This window comes from Sus scrofa, chromosome 1 (assembly GCF_054392235.1).
Source record: "Sus scrofa isolate SSC_HxYL_T2T_F1_AM1 chromosome 1, Sscrofa_HxYL_maternal_Yorkshire_Landrace_v2.0, whole genome shotgun sequence".
NCBI lineage: Eukaryota > Metazoa > Chordata > Mammalia > Artiodactyla > Suidae > Sus > Sus scrofa.
Genome location: NC_139383.1, coordinates 17503384 through 17529859, shown reverse-complemented (window position 1 = coordinate 17529859; position 26476 = coordinate 17503384). Strand labels below are relative to the sequence as shown.

Below are 26476 nucleotides of genomic sequence, written 5' to 3'. Positions count from 1 at the left end.
GTGCCTCTGTGTGTGTTACAGGAAATGCAATTTGAAAGAAAGTACCCAGGAAAGGAAAATGGCTTTGAATGACTGAGGGGAGATTGAAAAATTTACTATACATGGGAAGGATCGCGTGAGAAGAAAGATGCATGGATCTGAGGTTCTAAAATGATAGAACTTTATAGCAGAAAGGAAAGTTAAGATTTCTTCTCTCTCTCTCCCTTCTTTTTTTCCCTTCCTTCTTTTTTCAGAAACAGGAATGGGAGTACCTCTGTTTAACAGCCAACAGGTACATTTAAGGGGTGTAATAGCCTCATTCCTTGTGGTCCAAAATGTTGGCTCTTCCATGAAAGTCATAGAACAGAATAAAGCCAAGCTCTTTTCAGACTTAACATCAGGCTGGGCAATGCAACTAAGACTTATGGTTGTCTCAAGTAATTTATGCAAATATGTGACTCTTTAAAAAAAAATGAGTGGTAAAAATGGATATCACACTTTCCTTTGTTTTAATGTCAACACGTATTTTTTCCAGAATGTTACACTCAGCTCAATGCCCTCCCATTTAATAGTCATATGCAAATTATTTTGCATATGTACAATTTTATTTATAAATGATCTGTTATTGAAAGTATTCTAGATAATACATCAATTCTGGATAAGATTTGTAATAGTCTTCTTAGTCTTCCGTGGTTTCTGGGATTAATTTTGTAAGTGCGAATCTTTTGTTCTGTGTATATAACATTACAGCACTTCAAAGAAGCAGAGTGATAGTTTTAATTGGAGCTTTTAAATTGAATAGAAAAAAATGTATTTTTCACAAGTATGTTTAAGCAAGAGAGACAGCCAAGGAGGCATTCTCATTGGGTAAAGTTTATAAAATAGACAAGATTGATGAAGCAATTTGGTTGGTGCCTGATACTTGCCAGCTGTGCTTTTAAGACTTTTCTTGCACAATTGGGAAATATTTAACATAATCTCTGATCTCTTATTAACACATTCCTTTTTTTTTTTCTCTCTTACAGTCTCCTAAGCTAAACATAAATAGCACAGAGTATGATGCTAAAGATCATTCCTTCTCCACGCTTCCTTTTGTTTCTCGTTTTCAGTGTCAGTCAGCTCTCACAGAACCTCACAGCTCCCACAGGAGACACTGCTCTTGTGTTAGTTCAGAAGTAATTATATGGTGAGTTGAAGTCTCTGGGTTCTTTGCCTGAAACATTGTTAATTCAATGTTGTCAGCCCCCTCAGAGGTTTTTGTTTCTTGTCTAGAATGTGTGTTACTGAAGAGTTCAGAACCCTCATATTTCAGAATCACTAAGGGCTTTAGAAATGATGTAGTCTGACCCGACTCTGCAAAATGAAATCTCGGTCACATCGTATTATGCCTGATGGAATAATTCCCAGGCAGAACTTTGGTGTTTACATTGCATCAACACAGAGGAAAACTGAACTGGCCAGGCTAGTAACATTGCTTATCAGAGTGGAAGAAGAGATTTCAGAGAAAAGTATTTATAGCCCTGCAGCCTCATTTGGTTTATTTACCTTCTTTCCTTGGCCTTTTTGGGCTGTCTTCACTTGGTTTTCATTTCTCTTTGGTTTGCTCTTAGCTCTTTGCTCAATCTCTCTTACCAAATACTCCATGATGAAGAGGCTTTATTATTATTATTATTTTCTTTTTAGGGCCACACCTGTGGCATATGGCAGTTTCCAGGCTAGGGGTCAAATTAGAGCTACAGCTGCTAGCCTACACTACAGCCACACCACCACCAGATCAGAGGACCATCTGCGACCTACACACAGCTTGTGGCCATCCCAGATCCTTAACCCACTGAGTGAGGCCAGGGATCAAACTCATATCCTCATGGATACCAGTTGGGTTTTTAACCCACTGAGCCACAGTGGGAACTCTGAAGAAGCTTTTAAACAGGTACTACTTTAGCAGGGGTTTGGCTTGCTTTGAAGGCAGTTGTGAAAAACCTGTACACTTACATTTATTTGGGATTGTCAGGGGAAAAATGTTTTGGCATTTCAGTCTTTCCTTACAGTTAGTGCCCCTAAAGCACTGTGGAATGCCCCGAGTTAGAGTGCCAGAGAGGGCTGCCGATGGTAGGCAAAAACTAAACGAGCTTATCTCTTTTCATTGCTCAATTTCGGAAAGCAAAAATGGTAAAAACTAAAGTGGACTATTTATAATCTTTTGGATTTAATCTCTGCTTTATCTCACATTTTTTCTGCAGCAAATGTATTGCCTCTGAAAAATAACAAGTGTTTGAATGAAACTGTGTTCCTGAAACATATGCTACTCTTATGGATAGTACATTTTATTCCAATAAATACATTTAATTACAATATTTTATTGTTTGCCCTTTAAAATCCATCTCTGAACCTGTGATCTGGAGAGCTCCATTCACGTATCTCTGAACAGTTTCTTTTACCAATTAATTTTAAAAAGCAATCCAATGGTATAGTTTTATATATATATATATATATATATATATATATATATATATATATATATTTCTTTTTTCTTTTTGGCTTTGCCCGTGGCATGTGGAATTTCCCAGGCCAGAATCAGACCCACGCCGCAGCAGTGACACCACCAGATCTTTAACCCACTGAGCCACCAGGGAACTCCTAAAAGAACTTTTAAAAGCAAAAGCCATCTGACTTTTTTCTGCTCCATGTAGCTGTGTTCACTTGAATTCAAATTCTCTGGAGCCCATTTCTTTATCCTCAAAATGAGAGATTTGATCCAGATCACCTCCAAGGCCCTTTCCCACCCTAATGGGATATGTAACTCTATTATAAAAAGCTCTTTATAAATGGTACCCTATGGGACTCTGAAATAGTATGATGGCAATCGTGATGTTGCTGATTATTCTTTACATTTTGTAAAAAAAAAAAAAAAAAAAGCCCCTGAAGGAATTTTTGGAAGATTGACATTAATCAAAGGAAAAACGACTCAGTTCCTATGGGATCCTGCTGTATAGCACTAGGAACTATGTCTGGTCACTTGTGATGGAGCATGATAATGTGAGAAAAAAGAATGTATACATGTATGTGTGACTGGGTCACTTTGCTGTGCAACAGAAAATTGACAGAACACTGTAAACCAGGTATAATGGAAAAAATAAAAATCATTACAAAAGCAAAAAGCAAAAACAAAAAACCAGAACCACCCCCACCAAAAGACTCAATTTGGAAGAAGTAATCAGATTTATTTTGAGTAGAAGCATCACGAAGCTGATAAGTGAAAATGTTCAGCTTCATTTTTAAGACAGTCAAAAAATGATACATGTTCTATACGTAGAAAAATGACTGTTCGAAAACTCATATTTATATACAGACAACAAAATTATAGGTGTTAGGTTTGCCAAGGGAAGAATGCACAAGGCCTAGCTGGTAAAGCAAAAGAGATTTATGAAGGCATCAGAGGGGCACGGGCTGAGCTCAAGATGGCACCAGCCCTGACTGTGAGCAGGTTCCAAGCTTATAAAGGATCCGTGGCAGGAATCTGTGCCGGGAGTTCATGGCGGGAACTTGTGGCAAGAACGACAAGAAGGAGGAGCGGAAGTTCAAGGGCGGAGTAGGTGGGGAGGGGTAGGTGGTCGAGTCCTGTGACAGAGGGCAGTGAATCCTTGTAGGCGGTTAATCTCTGCTCCACATTCCGGGGAAGGGTGTAGGTCCTGTGCAGGCTGTACCCAGGTCCGAAGCAGGTCTCCAAGGTCAAAAGGTACATTCGAGGGGTGGGGTCTGTCTCCATCCTCCTGGGAACCTATTAATAGGTACCAACATTCCCCTTCAAATGCATTACTTATTTCCTTATCTATTTATTAGGTTGTGCCAGGAAAAGGAGCTTAAATGTCTAGAGTAGATTGATTGCTCTGAGTTCCAAAATGCTGGTTAAGATTTAATTATATTGATATGTGTGTTTAGGTTGTGGCTAAATAATACCTATGTTTAGATGACCCTGACATATAATATCACCTTTGAGGAGGTAGGTGGCAATTAGTGTGGCCTTGCTACATCTAGAATGGGGAAACGGAGGTGGCACAGAAAAGTTAAATGCTTTGCCCTCAGGTCATCTGATGAGGCAAGAAGAAGGACTCCCGACTGGTGCTGCCCCCACCATCCTGCTTGTATGGCTTCATTCTCAGTCACTGGTCAGAATGTGTTTATGTGGAAAACAAGCTGTCCCCAGTAGAGGTAGCACTGTCCTTTGTATTTTCTGGAATTGAGTAAGGTACCAGGTGGCTAAAACACTGAAATTCTTAAGTAGACTAGTAAAACCAACTCTTAACAGTTGCCTTACCTTTTCTCATCATTTACTTCTGTTCATGTCTTTATAGATGTAATAATAATGCGCTGATGATAACAAGCCCACCACTGCTTTAGAGAATTTATTTGGCTACCTAGCATCTTAGAACACATACCTGGCCTAAGGCCAGCTTCAGCTCAGAAAAGCACCAGGCGTGGGCATACTGATTCTGTGCCCAGCACTCCACTTCAACACAACGCCTCCTTACTGTCAAGGGAAAACTTTCTCATTCTTTCTCTTTCTTTTCAAAAATGTTGTCATCAGGGATTAAGCTTATACACGTAATTACTTTTGAAACTTTTTTTTTTTTTCAATCTTGCACTTTCTTCTAAGGGCTATTCATCCATTTGCGTTGATTCCCCCTAATTCCTGCTTTTAGGAAGGGGATTTCAAGGACGAGCGCTCTTCGGTCCCTCAGCCCTCCTTTAATGTGGTGGGCTCAGAAGGAAACACACACACACACACACAACCAAGAGGCCTCTAAAACAAGCAAGGACTCCCCCCACCCCACCCCACCCCCCGCCCCAACCCAGGGGGCACCTTACCTGGTTTTTCGTACCCTACAGCGTTTTGACCTAAGGGCGGTTCCTCGTGGTTTCTGAAAAGTTTCACAAAATGATCAAACACCCAATCAAATGTGACCTGGATTGTCAGCTCTCAGGGTAAATTCTCTGAGTGGTTTGTAAAGAACGGATCACAACAGATGAAATACTTCTACAGGGCTCTTTCTCTTGTAAAATAAATCCGTCATGGATCTTGTCCTTGCAAAAACACACACACAGGGCCCCAAGTGTGTTGGTTAAATGGCTACAACCATAACACTGACTTTTGAAAAGGGCCCTTCCCTAGGTCCTTACTGTCAAGGACCCGTTGAAGCCCAAAGCTTCTTACCCCTCTTTAGGGGAACTCCCCTATTTAGCCGACACCCCTAGCAATCACGGCCTTTGGGGCGCCCGGAAACTAAAAAAGTCCCCACTCATAATAAACACGATACAAACAATGGCTCGTGCCCAAGCTTTCACACTTGTTTTTCCAGGTCTTGGCTGAGAGAGGCAGAGTTGTAATTCCCGAGGTCGCTTGACTCCAGGAGGGGCGAGGTGTGCAGTTGTAACCACACTGACTACTTGGGAACTCTTTCAAGAGCAGCTTAAAGATTAACTTTCTCGAGTTTCTGTGACCAAAACTGTCTGAGTGAATAGCGTGATTGGAAACTTGTGCAGGCGGGAGAAGCGCGGCCGCTCTTTCAACAGGCGATTTGTTCTCCTGTCTATGGCTCATTTCCATGCAAAGAGCCTGACATCAGAGCACCTTTTGTTGCTAAACGCTTTCTTTAGCTTCGCGGGGAGAGAGTCATGTGGAGCTGGAAGGACTCATTTTGAAGAGAGGGGGCCCGGGGAGTTCCCCCCAAGTTCCAGAGCCACCGCGGTCGCCCGGCGGGGCCCTGCCCAGACTTGCTGGAAGTGATGAGTCGCGTGCCTACTTAGTCGGTCCCGGTTACAGGAAGAGACGCCTTTGCAGCGGGTCGCATTGCTTCTGGGCTGCCAGGATTCCCCGCCGAAAAACTCAGTGGTGCGAACCTTGCCTCCTGCTACCCGGTGGCCGAGCCCAGCCGGGCCGGCAAAGTTTCGGGACTTGTCAGTCGCGCTGCCCACCGCCACCTCGAGCCGAAGTGCGGGCGCCTTCCGGGGGCGCCCGCGGGGTCGGAGGCCGCGGGGGATGCGGCGCGGGGGCGCGGCTCGGTGACGCGGCGGGCGGAGACCGGCGCCGGGGGCCGGGCGCGCGCTGCTGCGGGGCCGGGGCGCCCAGGGGACCCGGCCATGGAGGAGGACGCGGGAGCCGCCGGCCCGGCGCCGGAGCCGGAGCCCGAGCCCGAGCCCGCGCCGGAGTGTGAAGCGGGCGCTGGCATGTCCGAGGCGTTCTCTCGGCTCTGGACCGACGTGATGGGCATCCTGGTGAGTTACCTGCGGCCGCCGAGGCGCGCGGAAGGCGGGTCGCGGGCCCCGGGACGGGCCGGCTCCCGGCCACCCCGCGCTCCTTTGGCGCTCGCCGACCCGGCAAGCCCAGTCGGCCGAGTCTTCCTTCTCCGGCTCTAGTTCTTAGGGGGTTAAATACGCACGGTTTAGGATTTCAAACCCTAATTAAAAAATAAGCCGCCTCGGATCACATCAAAGTTTTTTGTTTTTTGTTTTAAACAATCGGGTATGATATTCAACAGTTTAATCTGGGACACCTGCTGAGAAGTTGGTGTGGAGAAAGAGTCCTTCAAAGACTGGGTGTAAATAAACCGTATTTGGCTGATGTGCTTTCACAGTTGGATTTGGGAAGAGGCTGATGTTACTGATGTTTATCTCTTCACCATTTGTTGTCTGACCGGGAGAGGAAACCAATTACCTCCTACTCAGAACCTCAAAAAGTTTACTTACTCTGTTTGCAGTTTTTAAGACTTGTAGATTTACTGGGTATTTGTTGTTATGTGTTGGGGACTAAAAATATTTTGCTAAATCTGTATTGTCATGTATTTTGAAATGTCCAGTAACTGAAACAGCCCATAGGTTTGGCAGAATTTCTGAAAAAATAGTCTTTAGGTGTGGAGGATGAAGCTTTAGCTTGCTTGTTCAGGGTTCAGTGCCTTGAAGAATTAGTAGTTTTGCTCGGTGGAACTGTAGATGGGTAGGTAGACTAGAATCAGGTGGGTGGGGGTTAGTACAGCCAGACATCTTAATCCACTCCTCGAGTCAACCTCAGTTTAAATGTGGAATTTAAACTGAAATTTAAATTTGGAATTGGCAGTTGTGTTGATCATTGAAAGAGGCTGTAGATTTCCTTGAAGGTCTTTTATTTTTTTAATGGAAGGAAGTGTCGTTTGTAGAAAGAAGCTCTTCCTTGGGAATGATGAAACCTTTCTCAGCACAGTAATTAAGCTCTAGGACTTTGGAGCGCATTAGCCTGGGTTCACATCCCAGCCCTTTTGTTGATTGACTGCCTGACCTCGGCCAAGGTAGCCAACCCTATTGATCTATTTCATCACCTGAAAAGTGAAGCAAAGGTTTGCTTTCTTAGGTTTCTCTCTGAGATTTAGCTAAGTTGAAGTAGAGCTTGTGCTCAGCATACCAGTATGCAGTTGGACTTCATAAATGATAGCTCTCATTTTTTTTTTCTTGCAAATAGTCCTGCATCTCATCTTTCCAGATGTCCTAAAGCCCCAGTTATTCCATTTTCAGGTGTCCATTGGTATTTATGATTATTCCTCTATAGAGAGCCAGGAAAGGTTGGTCGAAGATTTCTATCTGCTCTTCTCATTCTCCACTGTTTTAAAAATGTGCATTTAAAAATTTCTTTAACTTGTGCTTTTTGCGTGGGCCTTCAGTGAAATTCCAGAAAACCCAATGAACATGTAAAAGTTGCCGTGATAGATCATTTTTTGAAGTTTATCAGGCAGCAGGCATAGCTTGCTATTTCTTGCTTAGGTCTTACTCTAAATTTTCAGTCACTAAGAAAATTGATTTGATAGCATCACATTGTAAGGTGTGGGCTGAGGAGGGAAGGGTTAGAGGGGCTTGCTTAAATGGAAAGTGTGGGCTCAGGGTTGTTTTGGGGGGGGTGGCATGGGATATTTATTTTCTGAGAATTTGCTTTCCCTTCCCTGGCAGATTCCAGCGCTGTTGGGTCAGTTGTAGCAGAGTGTTCTTTGGCTGAGTTAAAAGATGGGGTGGGGCTCCAGAATCCCAAACCTGTTATCTAAAGGCAGATGCAGGAGAAAAGAAAATAGGTACTTCTTACAGAGCTAATAGTTCAGTGTGAGGCAGAAAGAACGGAAAGACTGTCCCAGACAGGTATTATTCACTCGTGTTTTCCCATCTTTTATAATGTCTTATTTTCCTTTGAGTCTTGGGCATCAAGACTGTTCCTTCGTAAAATGCACTTGAAGAAGACATAGCTTACCTGTGTGTTCATGCCTTTACGAAGTCACTAGGAGCAAAGGATCTTTATTCTGTTTTTTTTCCGCTCCCATCGAAGTGTTTATATTAAGAAACTGTTTTAGGATGAATGTAAGACACAAAACTAGCAGTTGACTGTCTCTGTTCTTACAGAGATAAAAGACACCATTTCCTTCATGTTATGTTTAAAATAGGGGATTATCTATCAGCCTAGACAGTGAAGTAACTTGATCGGTGGCACAGGTACTTTGTGAGTGGCTATGTCAGATTGCACCCCAGTTCTCTGACCCCCACCATTCTGGAGCCTGGTGCCGTGGCGTTCCGTAACTGTCCCCGATCAACTTGAGAGAATGTAATTAACCACATCCAGTATTTTAGGAAAATCCTACTTGGAAGATTCTTTTTTCAATATTCAGGAGGGGAATGGCGATAGTAGGATAACTATACTTTTTTAAGTGAGTGAGCACAGCTCCGAGGTGCAGAACAGTGAGAGCCACTTGTCCCCTGTGGATTTTGTTGGTTCTAACCCCAGGAAAGGGTGTTACCCAGAGGCTTTGACGTCAGTAAATACGGGATGGTTGTTGGGGCTTATCCACTCCAAATGCTGTAGTTCGTTAGGACACATTTTGCATTTAAATTAATTCAGTCCTGCTTAGTTCAGCACCAACTTGTTGCTTTTAGATAATTGTTAAGAAAACGCTTATTTAGATATGTAATAGTATAATTTATGGCTTGCAAAATGTTTGAGCATGCTTGGAGGAATACATGCTAATAAGTGACTATGTAAACAGATCTAGAATTAAGAGAAAAAACACTGTTGATGGTGTGGGCCTGGAGGGCATGGCCAGTGTTTTATGCATGTTTCTACCTCCATGGCTTGGGGCTAAGGATGCGGTTTTACTGAATGAAAAAGACGAAAAATAGGTACTCAAATGCGTGAGCCACTTCAAAATACAGCTCTGTAAAGACTCCTGCACTGGCTTTAATGGGGTATATTTATTAAGACTTGAATAAATTCTACTGATGCTGACGCTACCGCTTGGACAGTTTCATCATGCAAGCTCCAATCCTGGCGCTTCCACCGAAAAACGTAATGGCAAATTGCGAAATGTTTGTAAACCCTGAGCCATTAAACCACGGCCTTCTTGTGAATGTGCTATTCTGTTCTCTAACCTGGCAGCCTGTGGCCAGCCTGGGTTTTCAAAGCCCATCACCTTTCCTGGGGACATGCTTAGACTTCCGTGGAGAACAAGTTAGAATCCTTTGGGCTTGTACTCTTTTATCTTTACTCCATGGTTGCAGACAAAACATTCTTTTTTTGGGGGGGGGGGTTTAAGAGTAGAAATTGCTGAGGTTATCAGATGTGGTGGATCCTATTTTTCAGCCCGGAGTATCCATTTGGTAAGTGGTGATGGTTCATAAGTTTTTCTTCTAGAATTTGAGGGTGTCTTACAGCAGAGTCCCGCCATTAAAAGTCCTTGTTCACTGGCTAGGGAGGGGAAGGGAGTTAGTAAGTGACTATTGTTTGCAGGATCCTGCAAGATGCACCTCCCCCAAACCTTACATTTCCCTGCTAAGATCCTACAATTTACACCCATTTCCTAGCAAAGCTTGGAAACTATCCATTGTGTAGACAAACTCTGCACAAAGGACCTAACCCTACTCTAATTCCTGTGCAAGCTACCGAAAAGAAGGTAGTAGGTTTATCTAAGTTTATCTTCAGGGTAAGTCATCTGTTAGGTTTACTGTGTCTTGCTCTTTGCTGAAGTCCCCGTCCTTCCTAAGACCCTCCTTGGCTTTGCAGGTTTAGGCCAAGTGTGGGGGAGGGGAGAAGTCGGTGGGATTCCTAGGGAGCTTTTAACATGCACACTCCTTTGTAAGGACCGCTGGGTGATTTACATATTCCTTGGGTAGAGTTTTCTGTTAAGCCCTTCAGCTAAAGACTTAATTTTAGGTCTTGGAAGCTGAGAGTCAGCCTCGCTTTCAGATATTCTGATTTCATCCTAATTTTACGTTCCTGAGAGTCCGCTGAAAGCCCTTGGCTTTTATAAGCGGGAGGCACTGACTAAAGAACCTTGGAAATCAGCTCCCTCATTTGAAGAGGAGGAATAGAGGGCCCTTAAGGTCACCTAAGGACCAGAATGCACATCCCCTGATTTTCAGTTTGCCAAAGGCAAAGTTAAGTGTTTTAGTTCTGGCTGAGGTCGTTGCCCTTTTGCTGTCAAAACTTATGAAATAATTTATCACCCAAACATAAATGCATAAATATAGTATGAAAGACAATGTTACCTTGAGACGGGACAGATGGGAAGAAATTCAAATAAGCAAATTGATTGAGCTCGGGAACAAGCAAGCACTGTAGCATTTCGTTTTCTGGTGGATTCCTTTGAAGAAACTAACATATCCCATGGAAATATGAATTTTTTGGAGTTCCTGTTGTGGTTTAGTGGCTTAAGGATCCACCATCTTTATGAGGATGCAGGTTTGATCCCTGGCCTCGCTCCGTGGGTTGTGGATCCCATGTGGCTGTGGCTGTGGTGCAGGCCGCAGCTGCAGCTACCCTTTGATGCCTGGCCCAGGAACTTTATATGCCACAGGTGGGGCTGTAAAAAGAAAGGAAAAAAAAAAAAAAAAAAGAAATGTTAATAATTTCTCACACCAGGAAACACATATTTTTTCACAAATTGCTGAATTTTATTTTTAAAGTTTATTTCATTGACATATAGTTGATTTACAGGGTTGTGTTCATTTCTACTGTACAGCAAAGTGATTTAGTTTTTACGCATATATATTCTTTTTCATATTCTTTTCCATTATACTGTATTATAGGATAATGAATATAGTTCCCTGTGCTATATAGTAGGACCTTGTTGTTTATCCATTCTGTATGTAATAGTTTGCATCTGCTAATCCCAATCTCAATCCATCCTTTCCACCCCCGCCCTCCCCCTTGGCAACCATAAGTCCGTTCTTTATGCCTGTGAGTCTATTTCTGTTAAGTGTATGTCATAATTTAGGTTCCACATACAAGGGATAGGGTATTTGTCATTCTTTTTCTGACTTAACTTCACTTAGCATGATAATCTCTAGTTGCATCCATATTGCTGCCAATGGCGTCATTTCATTCTTTTCTTACGGCTGAGTAGTATTCCATGGTATATGTGTACCACATCTTCTGTATCCATTCATCTGTCAATGGACATGTAGGTTGTTTCCAAGTCTTGGCTATTGTAAACAGTGCTGCTGTGAGCATAGGGGGTGAATGTATCTGTTTGAATTACAAAAATCTGTTTGAATTACAATATGCCCAGGCATGGGATTGCTGGATCATAGTGGTGATTCTATTTCTAGTTTTTTGAGGAATCCATTTTCTATAATGGCTGCACCAATTTACATTCTCGCCAACAGTTTAAGAGGATGCCTTTTCTCCATACCCTCTCCAGCATTTGTTCTTTGTAGACTTTGACCTGTGTGAGGTGATAGTTTTGTTTTTGTTTTGTTTTTGTCTTTTTAGGGCAGTACCCATGGCATATGGAAGTTCCCAGGCTAGGGGTCAAATCAGAGCTGTGGTTGCTGGCCTACACCACAGCCACAGCAACATGGGATCAGAGCTGCAGCTGCGTCTGAGACCTACACCACAGTTCAGGGCAACACCGGATCCTTAACCCGCTGAGCGAGGCCAGGGATCGAACCTGCATCCTCATGGTTACTAGTCGGGTTTGTTACCACTGAGCCTCAATGGGAACTCCCGTGAGGTGATCGTTTTGACTTGCACTCCTCTGATGATGATGAACATCTTCTCCTGTGCCTGTTGGCCATCTGTGTATGTCTTCTTTGGAGAAATGTCTATTTGGGTTTTCTGCCCATTTTTTTCATTGGATTGTTTGTTTGCTTGTTTCATTATTGAGTTGTATGAGCTGTTTGTATAAGCCCTTGTTGGTCGCATCCTTTGCAGATATTTTCTCCGAATCCATAGGTTGTCTTTTATTTTATTTATTTATTTTATTTTATTGCAAAAGCTTCTAAGTTTGATAGGTCTAATTTGTTTATTTTTGCTTTTTTTGTATTGCCTTGGGAGACTGACCTAAGAAAACATTGGTATGATTTACATCAGAGAGCATTTTGCCTATATTCTCTTCTAGGAGTTTTATGGTGTCATGTCTTATATTTAAGCCTTTAAGCCATTTAATGTATTCTTTTTAAGCGTACTTTCTGCTTCAGACTTAACTGTCATAATCCCACTTTGATGTATGTATGATGTATTTACCCATGGTTTACACAATCCTTACCTTAGGGAAGAAACAAAATTGATCTCAAAATAATGCATTTAGATGGATCCAGGCTAAAGCTCTAAAAATTAACTGTGCCGTTTAATACCAGCGAGTATAGACTAAGACTATAGAAATAACCAAGCCTTCAGATTGATTTTGAAGTAAAATGTATTTTGATGATGACTTGGATTTGTCATTTTTCAGATGGTATGCTTATGTATTTATTCATTTAAATTGGTAATGAGACCCAAAATTGGTGAGTCTGTTCCTCCTTAGCTTTGCTTCTAGCCAGCTAGCCGTCCAGTGTCCCACCTTTTGTTTCATAAGATGTTTCACTTGGTAGCATCGATTCTTTATGAATGGAGATGTTTCATAGAAATAACCTAGCTTGGGAGTTCCCGTTGTGGTGCTGTGGTTAATGAATCCGACAAGAAACCATGGGGTTGAGGGTTCAATCCTTGGCCTTGCTCAGTGGGTTAAGGATCCAGCGTTGCTGTGAGCTATGGTGTGGGTCGCAGACGCAGCTCGGATCCCACATTGCTGTGGCTCTGGCGTAGGCCGGCGGCTACAGCTCTGATTCGACCTCTAGCCTGGGAACCTCCATGTGCCACAGGAGCGGCCCTAGAAAAGGCAAAAAGACAAGAAAAAAAAAAAAAAAAGAAATAACCTAGCTTGTATTTTTTTCTTGCTTGTTAAGTTATGTAATAGAGACAGCTCCAGCACGGAGACTGGGGACCCAGGCACTGGGGGATCTTGGACACTCAGAAGCCAAAAATCTCATTATATTCTAATGAGATTGTTTTTCCTCTCTTTAATCAGTATTCTTTCTTTTCTGAGGGGATGCCTGTTGCCTTTCATGTTTCTCAACTGATTGGTGAAAAGGTGAATTCATTTGCGTTGGTAATGAATGCTCTGTAGACTTTTGTTCCTTGTGACTATAGAGACACTTTGCAGCTCTCCGTGGTGTTTATAATGCAGATTTGATTCCTGGCTGATTTTGTTGCTTCATCCATTGTTTGTTTGTTTGTTTTACTGCAAGTAGTGAGAGAGGAAAGTCCAGTGTGTCTACACATCACCCCTTGCCTGGTTGTGGCTTCGTTTTCTGTTCTGGCATGCAAAACTAAAAGTGAATTAGAAGTGAAAGAAGAATAAATGGTATAATTGTAATTTTAACTGAAAGTGTCACTGAAGGGCGGAACAACAACAAAATCTTAGTATGTGTCCTGAGCCGGAGTTACTTTAAAAATTTATCCTAGTTAATTTTGTGGACTTGAATACTTTTGCTTAAGACTTACTATAAACCAACACTTTTTTCAAACTAGAGGTAAAAAAATGTTTCTCTACTTTTTTGGGTGCTCTTAAAAATAGTGTTTCAACATTAAGTTATTTATTATAAAGAAGAAAGGAATATTCTAGTTTAAGACTAAATCGCTATAGGCTTGCATCCATTTCATAGGATTTTAAAGGCTTCACTTATAAGATAAGATAAATCATTAACATTTTCACAAATTGTTTGGAAAGACCCAGGGTTAAAAAAAAATTTTTTTTTTTTTTAACAAAACCGCGGTGAGATGGCCCCGTACACCTATAACAATGGCCACAATCTGGAACGCTGACAACACTGAAGCAGATACGGAGCCACAAGAACTCTTGTTCTTTGCGGGGGAAATTGAAAAATGGTACAGCCACTTTGGAAGACTGTAGAAATTTCTTTTAAGACTAAACTATATAGTCTTACCATCCAGTCCAGCAATTGCACTCTTTGGTATGTACCCAAAGAGAGTGAAATTTTATGTCCACACAAAAACCTGCATACAGCTATTTATAGCAGCTTTATTCATAATGGCCAAAACTCGGAAGCAACCAAGATGTCCTTCTCTAGGTGAATGGTGGTAGAATAATATTTAGTGCCAAAAAGAAATGAGCTATCAAGCCAACAAAAGATGTAGAAGAACCCCAAATGCATATTACTAAGCAAAAGAAGCCAGTCTGAAAAGGTTTTTTGTTCAGACTATATGATAGGTTGGAAAAGGCAAAACTGTGGAAATAGTGAAAAGATCAGTGATTGCCAGGGGTTTGCGGGTGGGTGGGGGAGCACTGGGATGAATAGGTAGAACACAGAGGATTTTTATAATGGTGAGGAGATACAGGCACAACACCAAGAGGCCACAGTAAAGCAAGGTCATGGAGGGGTGATTATGGTGTGGACAAGGTAGGTGCATCTGCTCCAATGAGTACTGTGGGTTTATTTCAATACCACCAAGCAGTCCTCAACTTCTCAGTGGGCACAGAACAGGTTTCCCACAAATTTAATTCAAGTCTGACGCTATCGAGTGTCAAATTCCACAGGCTAAGGGCTGCCCCTGTTTCAGATCCCAGTTGCATGTCCTGGATTGTTGCTTGACTTTTGACCAACAGCCTGTATAAATCAGAGGTTCCCGCAAGGCCCACTTAGATTGCATTAATTTGCTAGAGCAGCTCACAGAACTGAGGAAACCAACTTACTTACTAGATTAACCCATGTATTTACTAGATCTCCAGTTTGTTATAACGGGATCTAACTCAGGGCAAGGTCTGTGGGAAGGCGCAAGGAGCTTCAGGAGCTTCCGTGGTCTCTGGGGCACCACTCTCCCTGAATCTCCACGTGTTCACCAATCTGGATGCTCTCTAGACTCTGTGCTTTTCGGTTTGTATGGAGGCTTCCTTCTATAGGCCTGATTGATTAAGTCATTGGCCTTTGGTCACTGAAGTCAGTCTCCAGCCGCTCTTGCCTCCTAAGGATGTGGGGGATGGGGTGAGACTGAAAGTTCCTACCAGTGATCACCGGGTCTTCCTGGTGACCAGCTCCACCCCAGGCCATCTAGGAACCCCACCCAAAGTCACCACAGTGTCAACTCTGGTGTGCTCTGAAGCATACCCCATGAATGACAAAAGACACTCCTGTCACTCTAAATTCCAAGCATTTGGAAAGCCATGCCAGGACTGGGAGGAAGACCAAGTATATATTTCTTATAAATCACAATATCATAGTGGGAGATAGTGATAATAATGATAATGATAATGAGGGAAGCTGTGCGTGTTTGGGGGGTCATGCATATATTGGGAATCTCGGTACGTTCCTTCAACTTAGCTGCTAGTCTTGAACTGCTAAAAAAAAAAAATGGAGTCTTTTTTTTTTTTTAAATGGAGTCAATAAGAAGAGAATAGTTAAATTTTTGTTTTAATGGAGAGAAGAGTAACAGAATGGGAACATTTAGAAACAAAAAAAATTAATTAAATACCTCTTAAAAAACTGAAAGTTTGTTTTGTGGGGCAGTTAAAAGCAAAGGAAGCAGATCAGACTGGTTTCTAATCTTGGCTTTGAAATTTAGTGGACATGTGACCTGGGTTAGTTCCTTAAGCACTTTGTGCCTTGGTTACCTCATCGGTAAAATGAGGGTGATAGCCAGCGGCATCATTGAGTCTGGTAAGATTAATTAAATCACTAGAACTGAGCATAGCAGATGGTATGCAGATCATAAGTATTCATTATTAACTGTTGATAGTTAAATCTAGTTGGAATGTGAATTGATTTCCTTAATTAATTGCAGTCTCATCTTTAAATGGAGGGATGATCTGATTCCACGTGTTCAATTTAGGATTGGCATTAACTATTTAATTTATGTCAAATGTCCTTTTTAGAATACAAAATTTAAAAATAAATACATAAATTGCTTCAAAGTATTAGCCTTCAGGTTTCATGTTAGGACATAGGTGTTGGAAAATATTCTATAAAAAAATGCTCAACGATGTGAGAGAAAGAATATATATATGTATGTGTGACTGGGTCACTTTGCTGTACAATAGAAAATTGACAGAATATTATAAACAAGCTATAGTGAAAAAAATAAAAATCATTTAAAAAATGCTCAACATTGCTAATTATTAGAGATGCAAGTCAAAACTGCAATGAGATACCACCTCACACTGGTCAGAAGGGCCATCATTAAAAAGTCTACAAATAACAAATGCTGGAGAGGATGTGGAGAAAAGGAAACCCTCCTACACTGTTGGTGGGAATGTAAATTGATGTAGCCATTACGTAAAACAGTAAGGAGGTTCCTCAGAAAACTAAGGATAAAGTCACCCAGTGATCCAGCAATCCTGTTCCTGGACATATATCTGGACAAAACTGTAATTTGGAAAGATACATGCACTCCTATGCAGCACTATTCACAATAGCCAAGATATGGAAACAACCTACATGTCCATAAACAGATGAATGGATAAAGAAAATGTGATTAGGAGTTCCCGTCGTGGTGCAGTGGTTAACGAATCCAACTAGGAACCATGAGGTTGCGGGTTCGGTCCTTGCCCTTGCTCAGTGGGTTAATGATCCGGTGTTTCCGTGAGCTGTGGTGTAGGTCACAGACAAGGCTCGGATCCCGAGTTGCTGTGGCTGTGGTGTAGGCTGGTGGCTACAGCTCCGATTAGACCCCTAGTCTGGGAACCTCCATATGCCGCGGGAGCGGCCCAAGAAAGAGCAAAAAAGACCAAAAAAAAAAAAAGAAAATGTGATGTATATAAAACAGAATACGACTCAGCCACGAAAAATAAAATAATGTCATTGGCAGCAGCATGGATGCAACTGGAAATTATCCTACTAAGTGAAGTAAGTGAGAAAGAAAGAGAAAGACAAATATCATATCCTTTATGTGCGGAATCTAAAATATGACATAACTTATCCTATCTAGGAAACAGAGACAGACTCATGGACAAGGAAAATAGGTTGTAATTGACAAGAGAGAGAGGGTTGGGGGAGGGATGGCGTGAGAGGGTGGGATTAGCAGATGGAAGCTCTTCTACACGAAGGGGATAAACAAGGTCCTACTGAACAGCACAGAGCACTGTCGTCAATATCCTATGTCAACCATAGTGGAAAAGAATGAATATACATATAATGGTTTAAAAAAAGAGTATGCACGTATGTATAACTGAATCACTTTGCTGTACAGCAGAAAGCATAACACTGTAAGTCAATGATACTTGAACAAAAAGGAAAAAAAAAGAACAAGAAAAGAATAGTCTCTACTCAAGGAAGACAATGCATAAAACTTGTGAGGAGGTAGGGTTTTCTGAAGGCAAGAAGATATTTGTAATGAAAACGTATTTTCTGTTCCAAGTGGTGTCCAGGCCGCTATTTTCAGGTCTCTAGTGATTGAGTAACACAATAACATGAGATCTCTAAGTTGACTTCTTAGAAACATGTAAACTATTGAAAGCATCTACTTAACCAATGATTTTACTTTTTGAGTGCTGGACTCATGTGGATGTATAAAATCTATTTTCGTTGTCTTGAACTTTTTTGGAGAATATTATCCCGGGACTTTATTGAAGTAACTAGTGTTTCTGTTGGGGTTGCAAAACATTCATTCTGTATTTTTGCATCTTAGTTAGGAATCTTCAGCCTCCAATCAAAAACTTATAGGAGTTCCCATCATGGCACAGTGTTAACGAATCTGGCTGGGAACCATGAGGTTGCGGGTTCGATTCCTGGCCTGGCTCAGTGGGTTGAGGATCCGGTGTTGCCATGAGCTATGGTGTAGGTCGCAGACGCGGCTCGGATCCTGTGTTGCTGTGGCTCTGGCGTAGGCCGGCAGCTACAGCTCCGATTGAATCCCTAGCCTGGGAACCTCCATGTGCTGCAGGAGCGGCCCTAGAAAAGGTGAAAAGGCAAAAAGGCAAAAAAAAAAATTTATTAAAGTATCATATGGTCATGTTCCCACCAGAGCTCAAAGCAACCTGTAAACACACATCAGTGTGAATATGATAGAAAATGGAATCCCTTGTGGTTTGAGGAAGAATGACTAAAGGTGCCACTGACATACGTTTTAATCTGGGGTAACTTCATTATGCATCTACAGAAAATCCGAAGGAATTTGAAACGTTGAGAAAGTCCGGGAAAATGAACATTTCGTGCCGGTGAGATAAAACATTTCATTTTTAAAGCATACTTCATCATGAATTACAGCTTTATTGAAAACTGTCCACCAAAGTATCGCCTTAGGACATAGTCTATGGGAAAAGATCCTTACTGCCTCTGCACACAGGGCTTCTAGTTACTTCACATGTGGTGTCCAGGTGGTGACTTAATGAAAGCCCCTCATGACACTGATGCGTGGTAGTGATCTGCCCGGATTAGGATATTATGACATTGAGGTTATGAGATGAGCGTTAAAGTAAATAGGTGTCAAATGAGTCATAAAAGGTACATGAAAGATACAGTAAAATCCATGTGAAATAACTAGCCCTGGCCAAGAACTGGGTAGTGTTTCAACAAAACAGAACGCAGATGGTAACCCCCCCATTCTGTATCAAAGACTTTTCAGCTTGTCCATCACTGAAAGGTCGAACATGCCAGAACTTGTGTCTTTCAAAAGCAGGATAGCTTCCATGGTGGAAGAGCTTCCGTAGAAACTGGCAGGGAGGCAAATAGAATGAGTACACTCCTTTAAACACCAAGAGATTTTCAGCAGGTCACATCTAAGAAGTACTGCTCTAAAGATTAAATGATAAGACTTACATTGGCATGTAATTCCTTGCACTTCATAGTGTGTCTTTACAAGCATTGACTGGTTTAATGCCCTTAGAGCTTTCAGAAGCCCAGTCTTGTTGGCGGCTACAGTTTCCTAGCCTCATGAGTTCTCCAGGTTCCTGGTTTCCTTTTCAAACAATCCTGACATTTCTCATTGCCCATATTTCAGTACCCATAATTCAACAAGTTCTGGTGGATTTGGCTTCTGCAAATTCTAGGCTTTCTAAGTTCATTTTTGGGGCGGGGTTGGGGGGACATCACTGAGCCATGCCAGAAGTATCTGGGCCAGGACTTGAACCTGCACTGAAGCAGTGTCAACATGGGATTCTTAACCACTAGGTCACCAGGAAACTCCCCACATTCATCTATTTTACCTGTAGATATTTTCAAATTGCCCCCCCCCGCCCCCATCCCCCTGTAGACCAGACCCCTGAACTCTACTCTTTGAGCAGAGTTCAGGGGTCAAGCTGGGTTTTCCCATTTTCATCCAGGCTGCCTGGTGTCTGAGTCTTGGATGCCGTGGTGTGGGTCATTGCAGCAGACATTCAAGATTTTGCAGGCTCACCTTTTCCAAAGAGGCAGAGAGAAGCATAAATGACCGGTGTCTCACTGTCACCAGCTTGCCACAAATTCTAGACAAGCCAGACTTTAGTTCTCATAACTTCCAGTTTGTTCAACTGGGGGAAACAGGAGACCCACTTTCACAACACTGGCAAAAGCAGATTCTCCCGTTGGCAGCCAAAAAGTTTGTCAAACTGCAAAACAGTCTGGTTTTATGATATTAGGTTTATCTTTTAAAAAAACAATCAAGATTTTGAAAAAAGCACACACACCTCTCATTTGTATACCTGTGGACTTACTTGCAGACAAGTTTAAGGGTGTTTTTATTTCAAGTCCTTACATATAAAGAAGAAAATCCAGAGCAAGAGTTGCTCAAGGGTGCTAGATTACAGATAGTTCCAAAGGATCAGCAAAGACCCAAGGAACAAGCCAAAGCAAGACTGGTTTAAATCCTGAATGTGCTAGTTAGGTCAAGATAAGTAAGTATTGAATTATGCAATATAGTTGGCAGCCAGGACTGATGAGGCTGCACATGCTGTTTGGGTAGAAAAATGACTTAGCAAATTGACTGAGGGGTGGTATGCACACATTACCTGCTTGGGCCTCCAAAGGTCTCAGTCAAAACAAGCTTTATGATCACAACATTGTAAATCCACTGTACTTCAATAAAACTTTAAAAAATGAAAAACCAAAAAACTCTGTTAGCTTAGAAAAAAGCATGCCGGTGTTGCTGTGGTGCTTTGGATGTGACTGGTAGTGACTGCTGTACAGCTAAGAATATTGCCAACATTCTGAATTATCTTTTTTTTTTTGGCTGAGCCCATGGCATTGCAAGTTCCTCTGCCAGGGATCAAACTTGCAGCACAGCAATGATCTGAGCCATATCAGTGACAACACTGGGTCCTTAACCCAGTGAGCTACCAGGGAACTCCTAAGGTATCTTTTAAAAATTAAGGATGAGGAGTTCCTGTTGTGGTGAAGCAGGTTAAGAACCCGACTAGTGTCCGTGAGGATGCGGGTTTGTGTTCGTTCCCTGGCCTCGCTCAGTGGGTTAAGGATCCCATGTTGTTGCAAGCTGCAGCGTAGGTCACAAATGTGGCTCAGATCTGGTGCTGTCATGGCTGTGGTGAAGGCTGGCAACTGCAGCTCCGATGGGACCTCTAGCCTGGAACTCAGAAGAAAAAGAAAAGGGTGATTACCTTTTTTTCTTAAATTTAAATTTAAGTCACTACTCCTTTAGACCATAGAGCAGTCAATTAATTGGTTCTTTGGCCTCTGGTTTTCTAGTGCTTTCTGTCTCTGTCGTCTTTTATGGACTTTTATGTAAAAAATAGAAGCATATTTTTATGTGGCAATGTAGGGAGAGTGTGGCAGAGAGACTCAAACATTTTTTCTCCTGCAAACCAAGGGAACTTAGAAGTTCAGTTGTCAGCAGATTCTTCGAGGGACGTCCTTTATTGATTCTTACAGCTCTGCATTCCACGCTTCCTTGAAGCCTCAGAGCTCGGTGGCCAGAACAAAGAACACTCTACAGTTTACTACTCAGTCAACCATTGTAATTATTGTTTTGTTCCTCAAGGAATTTGGAGGTTGTATTTCTGTGCCATAGTTGGAAGATTCTTCATGAAACTTGACTGCCATAAAGACCTGTTTGTAAAGCCATTTTAGTGAAGATGCGATGGGGCAGAAAGACTGGGTGACCTAGAAATAATAAGAATACCGTGGTTGGGAATTCCTGCCGTGGTGCAGCAGAAACAATCCAACTAGGAACCGTGAGGTTGTGGGTTCGATCCCTGGCCTCACTCAGTGGGTGAAGGATCTGGCGTTGCCGTGAGCTGTGGTGTAAGTCGCAGACATGGCCTGGATCTGGCGTTGCGGTAGCTGTGGTGTAGGCTGGCAGCTGTAGCTCTGATTTGACCCCTAGCCTGGGAACCTCCATATGCTGCAGGTGTGGCCCTAGAAAAGACAAAAAAAAAAAAAAAAAAAAGTAAAAAAAAAAGTATACTGTGGCTGGCAGCTGATACTGATTGGTTATGTACTATGTGCCAAAGACAGCGCTAAGCTCTTTCCATGTGTTTCCTCATTTTGTTCCTGTAACCGCTCGAGGTGGTGGTTTAGGTTGAAATGTATCCCCCCAAGGAATGTATGTTAAAGACTTAACCCTCAGTCTTAATCTCAGGATGCAATCCTGTTTGGAAATAGGATCTCTGTAGGTTTAATCAAATCAAGAGGAGGTTGGTGGAGTGGACCCTAATCCAAAGTGGGGAAAGTTGGACACAGACACAGGCACGCTCAGGGGGACGACGATGTGACACAGAAAAATGATAGGAAGATGAAGAATTAGCATTGTGCACCTGTTGCAGCAAGGAATGCCGAAGGGTCCAAGCTGGGAGGCAAGGAAGGATTCCCCTATAGATTTTAAAAGGGTCATGGCCCTGCTGAAACCTTGATTTTGGACTCCTCACCTCGAGAACTGTGAAATAATACATTTCTGTTTTAAGCTGTTGACTTAAAAAAGAAAAAAGCACAACTTGTAAGTTGAGAGTTAAGTTTTATTTGGGGTGAAATTAGGACCTAAGCCCGAGACACAGCACCTCAGGGAGCCCCGAGAAACCACTCCGAGGAGGTGAAGGGGGAAGCTAGGATATATAGCTCTGGCAACAAAGGGAAGGTGGTAGGAACAAAAGATGTACAGAAAACCATTTCTCTGGGAAGATGTAAAGGTCTGTGCTTACTGGAATCTCTCCTTTGATATGCACCTCAGCTACAGGCTGGTATTCTTTCTTTCCCAAGGCTCACCCTTGGGAGTGGCTGACCGTGACATCTATTGTTTTGTCTACTTAGCTACGCCCAGGAGGTAGTAATTCAGACAGCTCTGAAATGCTGCCCCACAGAGGAAAGGGGAAACATCAAGATGTGAGTGATAAAGGCGCTGGGGGAGGGGCATGTAGCCGGGCATACCTTCTAGGGAGTTCGCTGCTGGCCTCGTGAAAGTTGCTACTAGTCACAAGGAGCAGACATCTCCATGAAGGGTTTTCGTGTTTTTCTAGATATGAGGACATGCAAGAAGTGGGCTCATAAAATCTCCTAAAAACATCTAACCATCTGAAGACCTGCTCTTTGTTTCCCTAGAGCAGAGAGTGTCTCACTTCTGGCTGGAGGTCGAATGGGAGCTGGAGTTTCCAGCCTACACCAGAGCCACAGCAACCTGGGATCTGAGCCATGTCTGTGACTTACACCACAGCTCACAGCAACGCGGGATCCTTAACCCACTGAGCGAGACCAGGGATCGAACCTGCGTCCTCGTGGATGCTAGTTGGGTTCGTTAACCGCTGAGCCATGACGGGAACTCCTCTAGTTTTAGCACGTTGCATGGCCAACACCTTTACCAGCAGGAGAAGGAAAACTGAGAAGATCAATGAGCAGTGTGCCTCAGGAAGAACTTGACCGTGGCCGCACAGACACCTGTGCCACAAAGACTTACTGGGTTTGGGTGGGTTCCACCAGGGCAGAGGAAGACAGACTCCTCTATTCCTCCCCCAAGTGCTAGGGAGTAACAAGAGAAACAAAGATAGAAGGAAGTGCAGTCACTTTCCTTGGTGAAGGTCCACCGTTTCTCATTCGATAAGATGGGAAATTGCATTGAGTCTCATCTTCCCACCCAAATAAGCCCTCAGACCAGTAGCTATGGTTCTTCCCTCTTCTGCTCACCACTATCATTACTCTCTCGTTTTATGTCTGTCTGTCTGTCTCTGTATCTATCAAGAGATGAAAGTGAGGAAAGGGAGGGGGGTGGGTGAGGAGGAAATGGAAACTTCAGAAAGCCTTATAACCATTGTTCTGAAGTGATAGAATTGAATTAATCCTTTAAAGAGGGAGTTCCCGGGTGGCTTGAGGGTTAAGGGTTGGCATTGTCACTGCCGTGGCTCTGGTTACTGCTGTGGCGCAGGTTCAGTCCTTGGCCTGGGAACATCTCTATGCTGTGGGTGTGGACAAAAAACTCCTCCAAAAAGGACCACACTTCTTTGTCCCCCCCCATCTCAACCATTACCCAGAGCAGAAGTTGGGAGAGGGTGTGGAGATAAAAGCAGATGAGGTCCCATTGGTGCCAGGACTGACTTCTAGGGCGGGGCAAATGAACTGGGCGGGAGGGAGGTCAGAGACATTGGCAGAGAGTTTTGGGGGATGGGGCTACCTGGCTGCAAAGGAATGTTGGTGATATCCCTAAATCTCAGGCTGCCCTACTTCACCCTTAAGAGGGAGATGAATGTGGTATTCCGTAACGGCTATATTAGGAAAGGAGTGATAGAAGTTTCTGGATGAAAACGTTAACGTCTTCTTGAAACGTCTCCTGATTTCTTTCCCTTTACTCCTGGTTTTTGAGCCTGCGTAGAATGTTGCAGGTATCTTAGCTATGATGCAAACGTTGGGGTCAGAAACCACTCCTTATTGGATTGCTGAGGGTTAGGAATGAAAGTAAGAGAGGATATGGAGACAATGGAAATAATTTATAGTGTGTATTATTCTCTGTGGATTCTTTACCAGACATTTTTAATTAAAATCTTATGGGATATTCTTCCTAAAAGGTTCAGACCCCCGGAATAAATTAATGTAAATCCCCACCATTCGTTCAGAATAAATGCTTTCAGAGAACTCTTTGTAAAGTAAAATAGATAGTTAGAAAAATAAAACTTCCTATAGCATCTGTAGCCCATCCTGTTAGTAATGGACTGTTCCCTATAGTACATTACTGTAGATGACTTTTCCAAGTTTAGTTCAGTGATTCAAGCCAAAACCTTCATCACTTCCCTTTTGAGACTGTTACACACCCCAGCAGACAGCCTATTAAGGAACTTCTGATTTGCAGAGGAAAAGAAAAATTTTAAAGTTGAGATTGAGAAAGAAGATGATTCATGGTCCCAAAGGAAGAGGGCCCCAGAAATTTTCAGAGATGGCCCCCTGTTCCCCCCACTTCCTTTGGAAACATACTCACCAAGGGGCTGTGGAAAGTCAGTGGCGTGAGCACACGGAGTTGTGTGCAGTCCCTTCAAAGAAGGACAGTGGAGTCAGTAATTTGGTGTCAAGTTCAGCGATGGGTAAAAAAGGGTGTAGACACCGCATTAGTGTAATGTGGGAGTTAAAAATGCAAATGTTGGCTGTCCTGAGCACATTTAGAGTTTATGATTCACTATTCAAGGAGTATATAAAACCAGAAATCGTTAGTTGGGGCTAGTTGGGGCGGGAAAGGACTCAAGGCCAAAAGGAAGATTTCTTTGGTGCAAGGTCAAGGTAAGGGTCAGTTCTGGCTGGTGGCTCTGCCTATAATTGACAGGCTTGTTGACAAAGGGGTAGAGTGAGCACTCTTCCCAAGAGTTTTGATAGCAACAAACATTGCAACAGAGTAACAGTCAAACACCAAGTCAAAGATACCAACACAGGTCTTTGCGCAGTCGCCCATTGCCCACCCCACCCACCATCATCCTTGCTCCCATCTGAGAGTGTTCCTGAGACCTTTCATAAGCCAATATGGCATCAAGTGCAGAGGCAGTTACCTTAGAACACATCTTGCTAACAGACACTCAAAGTACAGTTGACTCTTGGCTCTCACTATGTTGCCTCTTGTCCACCATTGCCAAGTAGAAACTTGGAGACAGAGTTTTGGGTGAAAGAGAAAAAGACAACTTTGTTGCTTTGCCAGGCAAAGGGGGTCACAGCAGACTAATGCCTTAAAGACTGTGCCCCCATTAGGAGGTGGTTTTATAGTTTAAAGAGTGGAAAAATAGGGCTGCAGATAAGGATTGGGGTAGAGGCAAGCTTGCACCAACTTTCAAAGCTGGTGTTTAGTGGCCCCCAGAACTGGTTCTGGTGGACCTCCTTCCCAGCATGAAGAATGCCTCATCAAGTAGTTCTTTCATTTGTTGGGGGTTTTAGTTCTGCAGAAAGGCTCAAAGATCCTCTTTGATTTCCTCTTTGCAAGAACAGATGCTAATGTAGGTCTTCATAAAAGTGAAGTGGTTTTGAAAAGTGGGGGATAGCTGTATTACAAAAGCCAGCACATTCTATGATTCACAAAACTCTTTTCTCCAAGTTTTTTTTTTTTCCTATGTCCCCTTTTGAAAGTTCCTGACTGTCATGCTTCACAGTCATATGATATACGATTCTGGACTGCTTTATTTAATAGTAGATCTCTCTCTCTCTCTTTTTTTTTTTTTGCGTTTTATGGCTGCACCCACGGCATATGAAGGTTCTCAGGTTAGGGGTCTAATTGGAGCTACAGCTGCCGGCCTACATCACAGCCACAGCCGTGCCAGGTCCAAGCCGTGTCTGCAACCTACACCACAGCTCACGGCAACGCCAGATCCTTAACCCACTGAGTGAGGCCAGGGATTGAACCTGCAACCTCATGGTTCCTAGTCAGATTCGTTTCCGATGCGCCATGATGGGAACTCAGTAGCAGGTCTCTTGATGTGGCAAATCGGTATTTTTCTTCTCCGATTATGCTTTAGCACCCACTGTTGTTCATTCATTTGACATTTAACGTCCTTTGGAAGCCTGTTCACCATTTTATTTGTTGGATCAAACTCTTACTACCTTTTTTTGTTTTACTGAGACTTGGTGGGGGCACAGTGCTCCCTACTGATGCTGGAAAGATGTTACTTCGGCTGCAGGTTCTTGTTCATGCAGCCGAAGAATGAACCCAGAAAATACACAGGCAGCAAGCAAGCAAAGTCTTTATTACAGGACAGCTGGGAGCGGGGAGATGAGCCCCCCTCTCTACTGTCTTATAGGGGTTTTTAATCCCTTAAAGATGGGGGTTACCAACGTGGGGTCC

At 42.8% G+C, this 26476-nt stretch overlaps 1 protein-coding gene and 1 long non-coding RNA gene across 3 annotated transcripts in view; both read left to right on the top strand.

Moving 5' to 3' along the window:
• Positions 1-5894: 5894 nt before the first annotated feature.
• The window catches only part of SASH1 (SAM and SH3 domain containing 1), a 205029-nt gene continuing 184447 nt past the window's right edge, over positions 5895-26476 (top strand). For both annotated transcript variants that reach the window (XM_021072069.2, XM_021072066.2), the window contains exon 1: positions 5895-6252. In XM_021072069.2, the coding sequence (XP_020927728.2) occupies positions 6118-6252 (135 nt within the window). In that variant the 5' untranslated portion in view covers positions 5895-6117. The remainder of the gene's footprint in view (positions 6253-26476) is intronic.
• Positions 8007-16402, top strand: LOC146405949 (uncharacterized). Its single transcript, XR_014844918.1, has 2 exons — positions 8007-11878; positions 12982-16402. It is a non-coding gene; the product is annotated as an uncharacterized LOC146405949 (long non-coding RNA).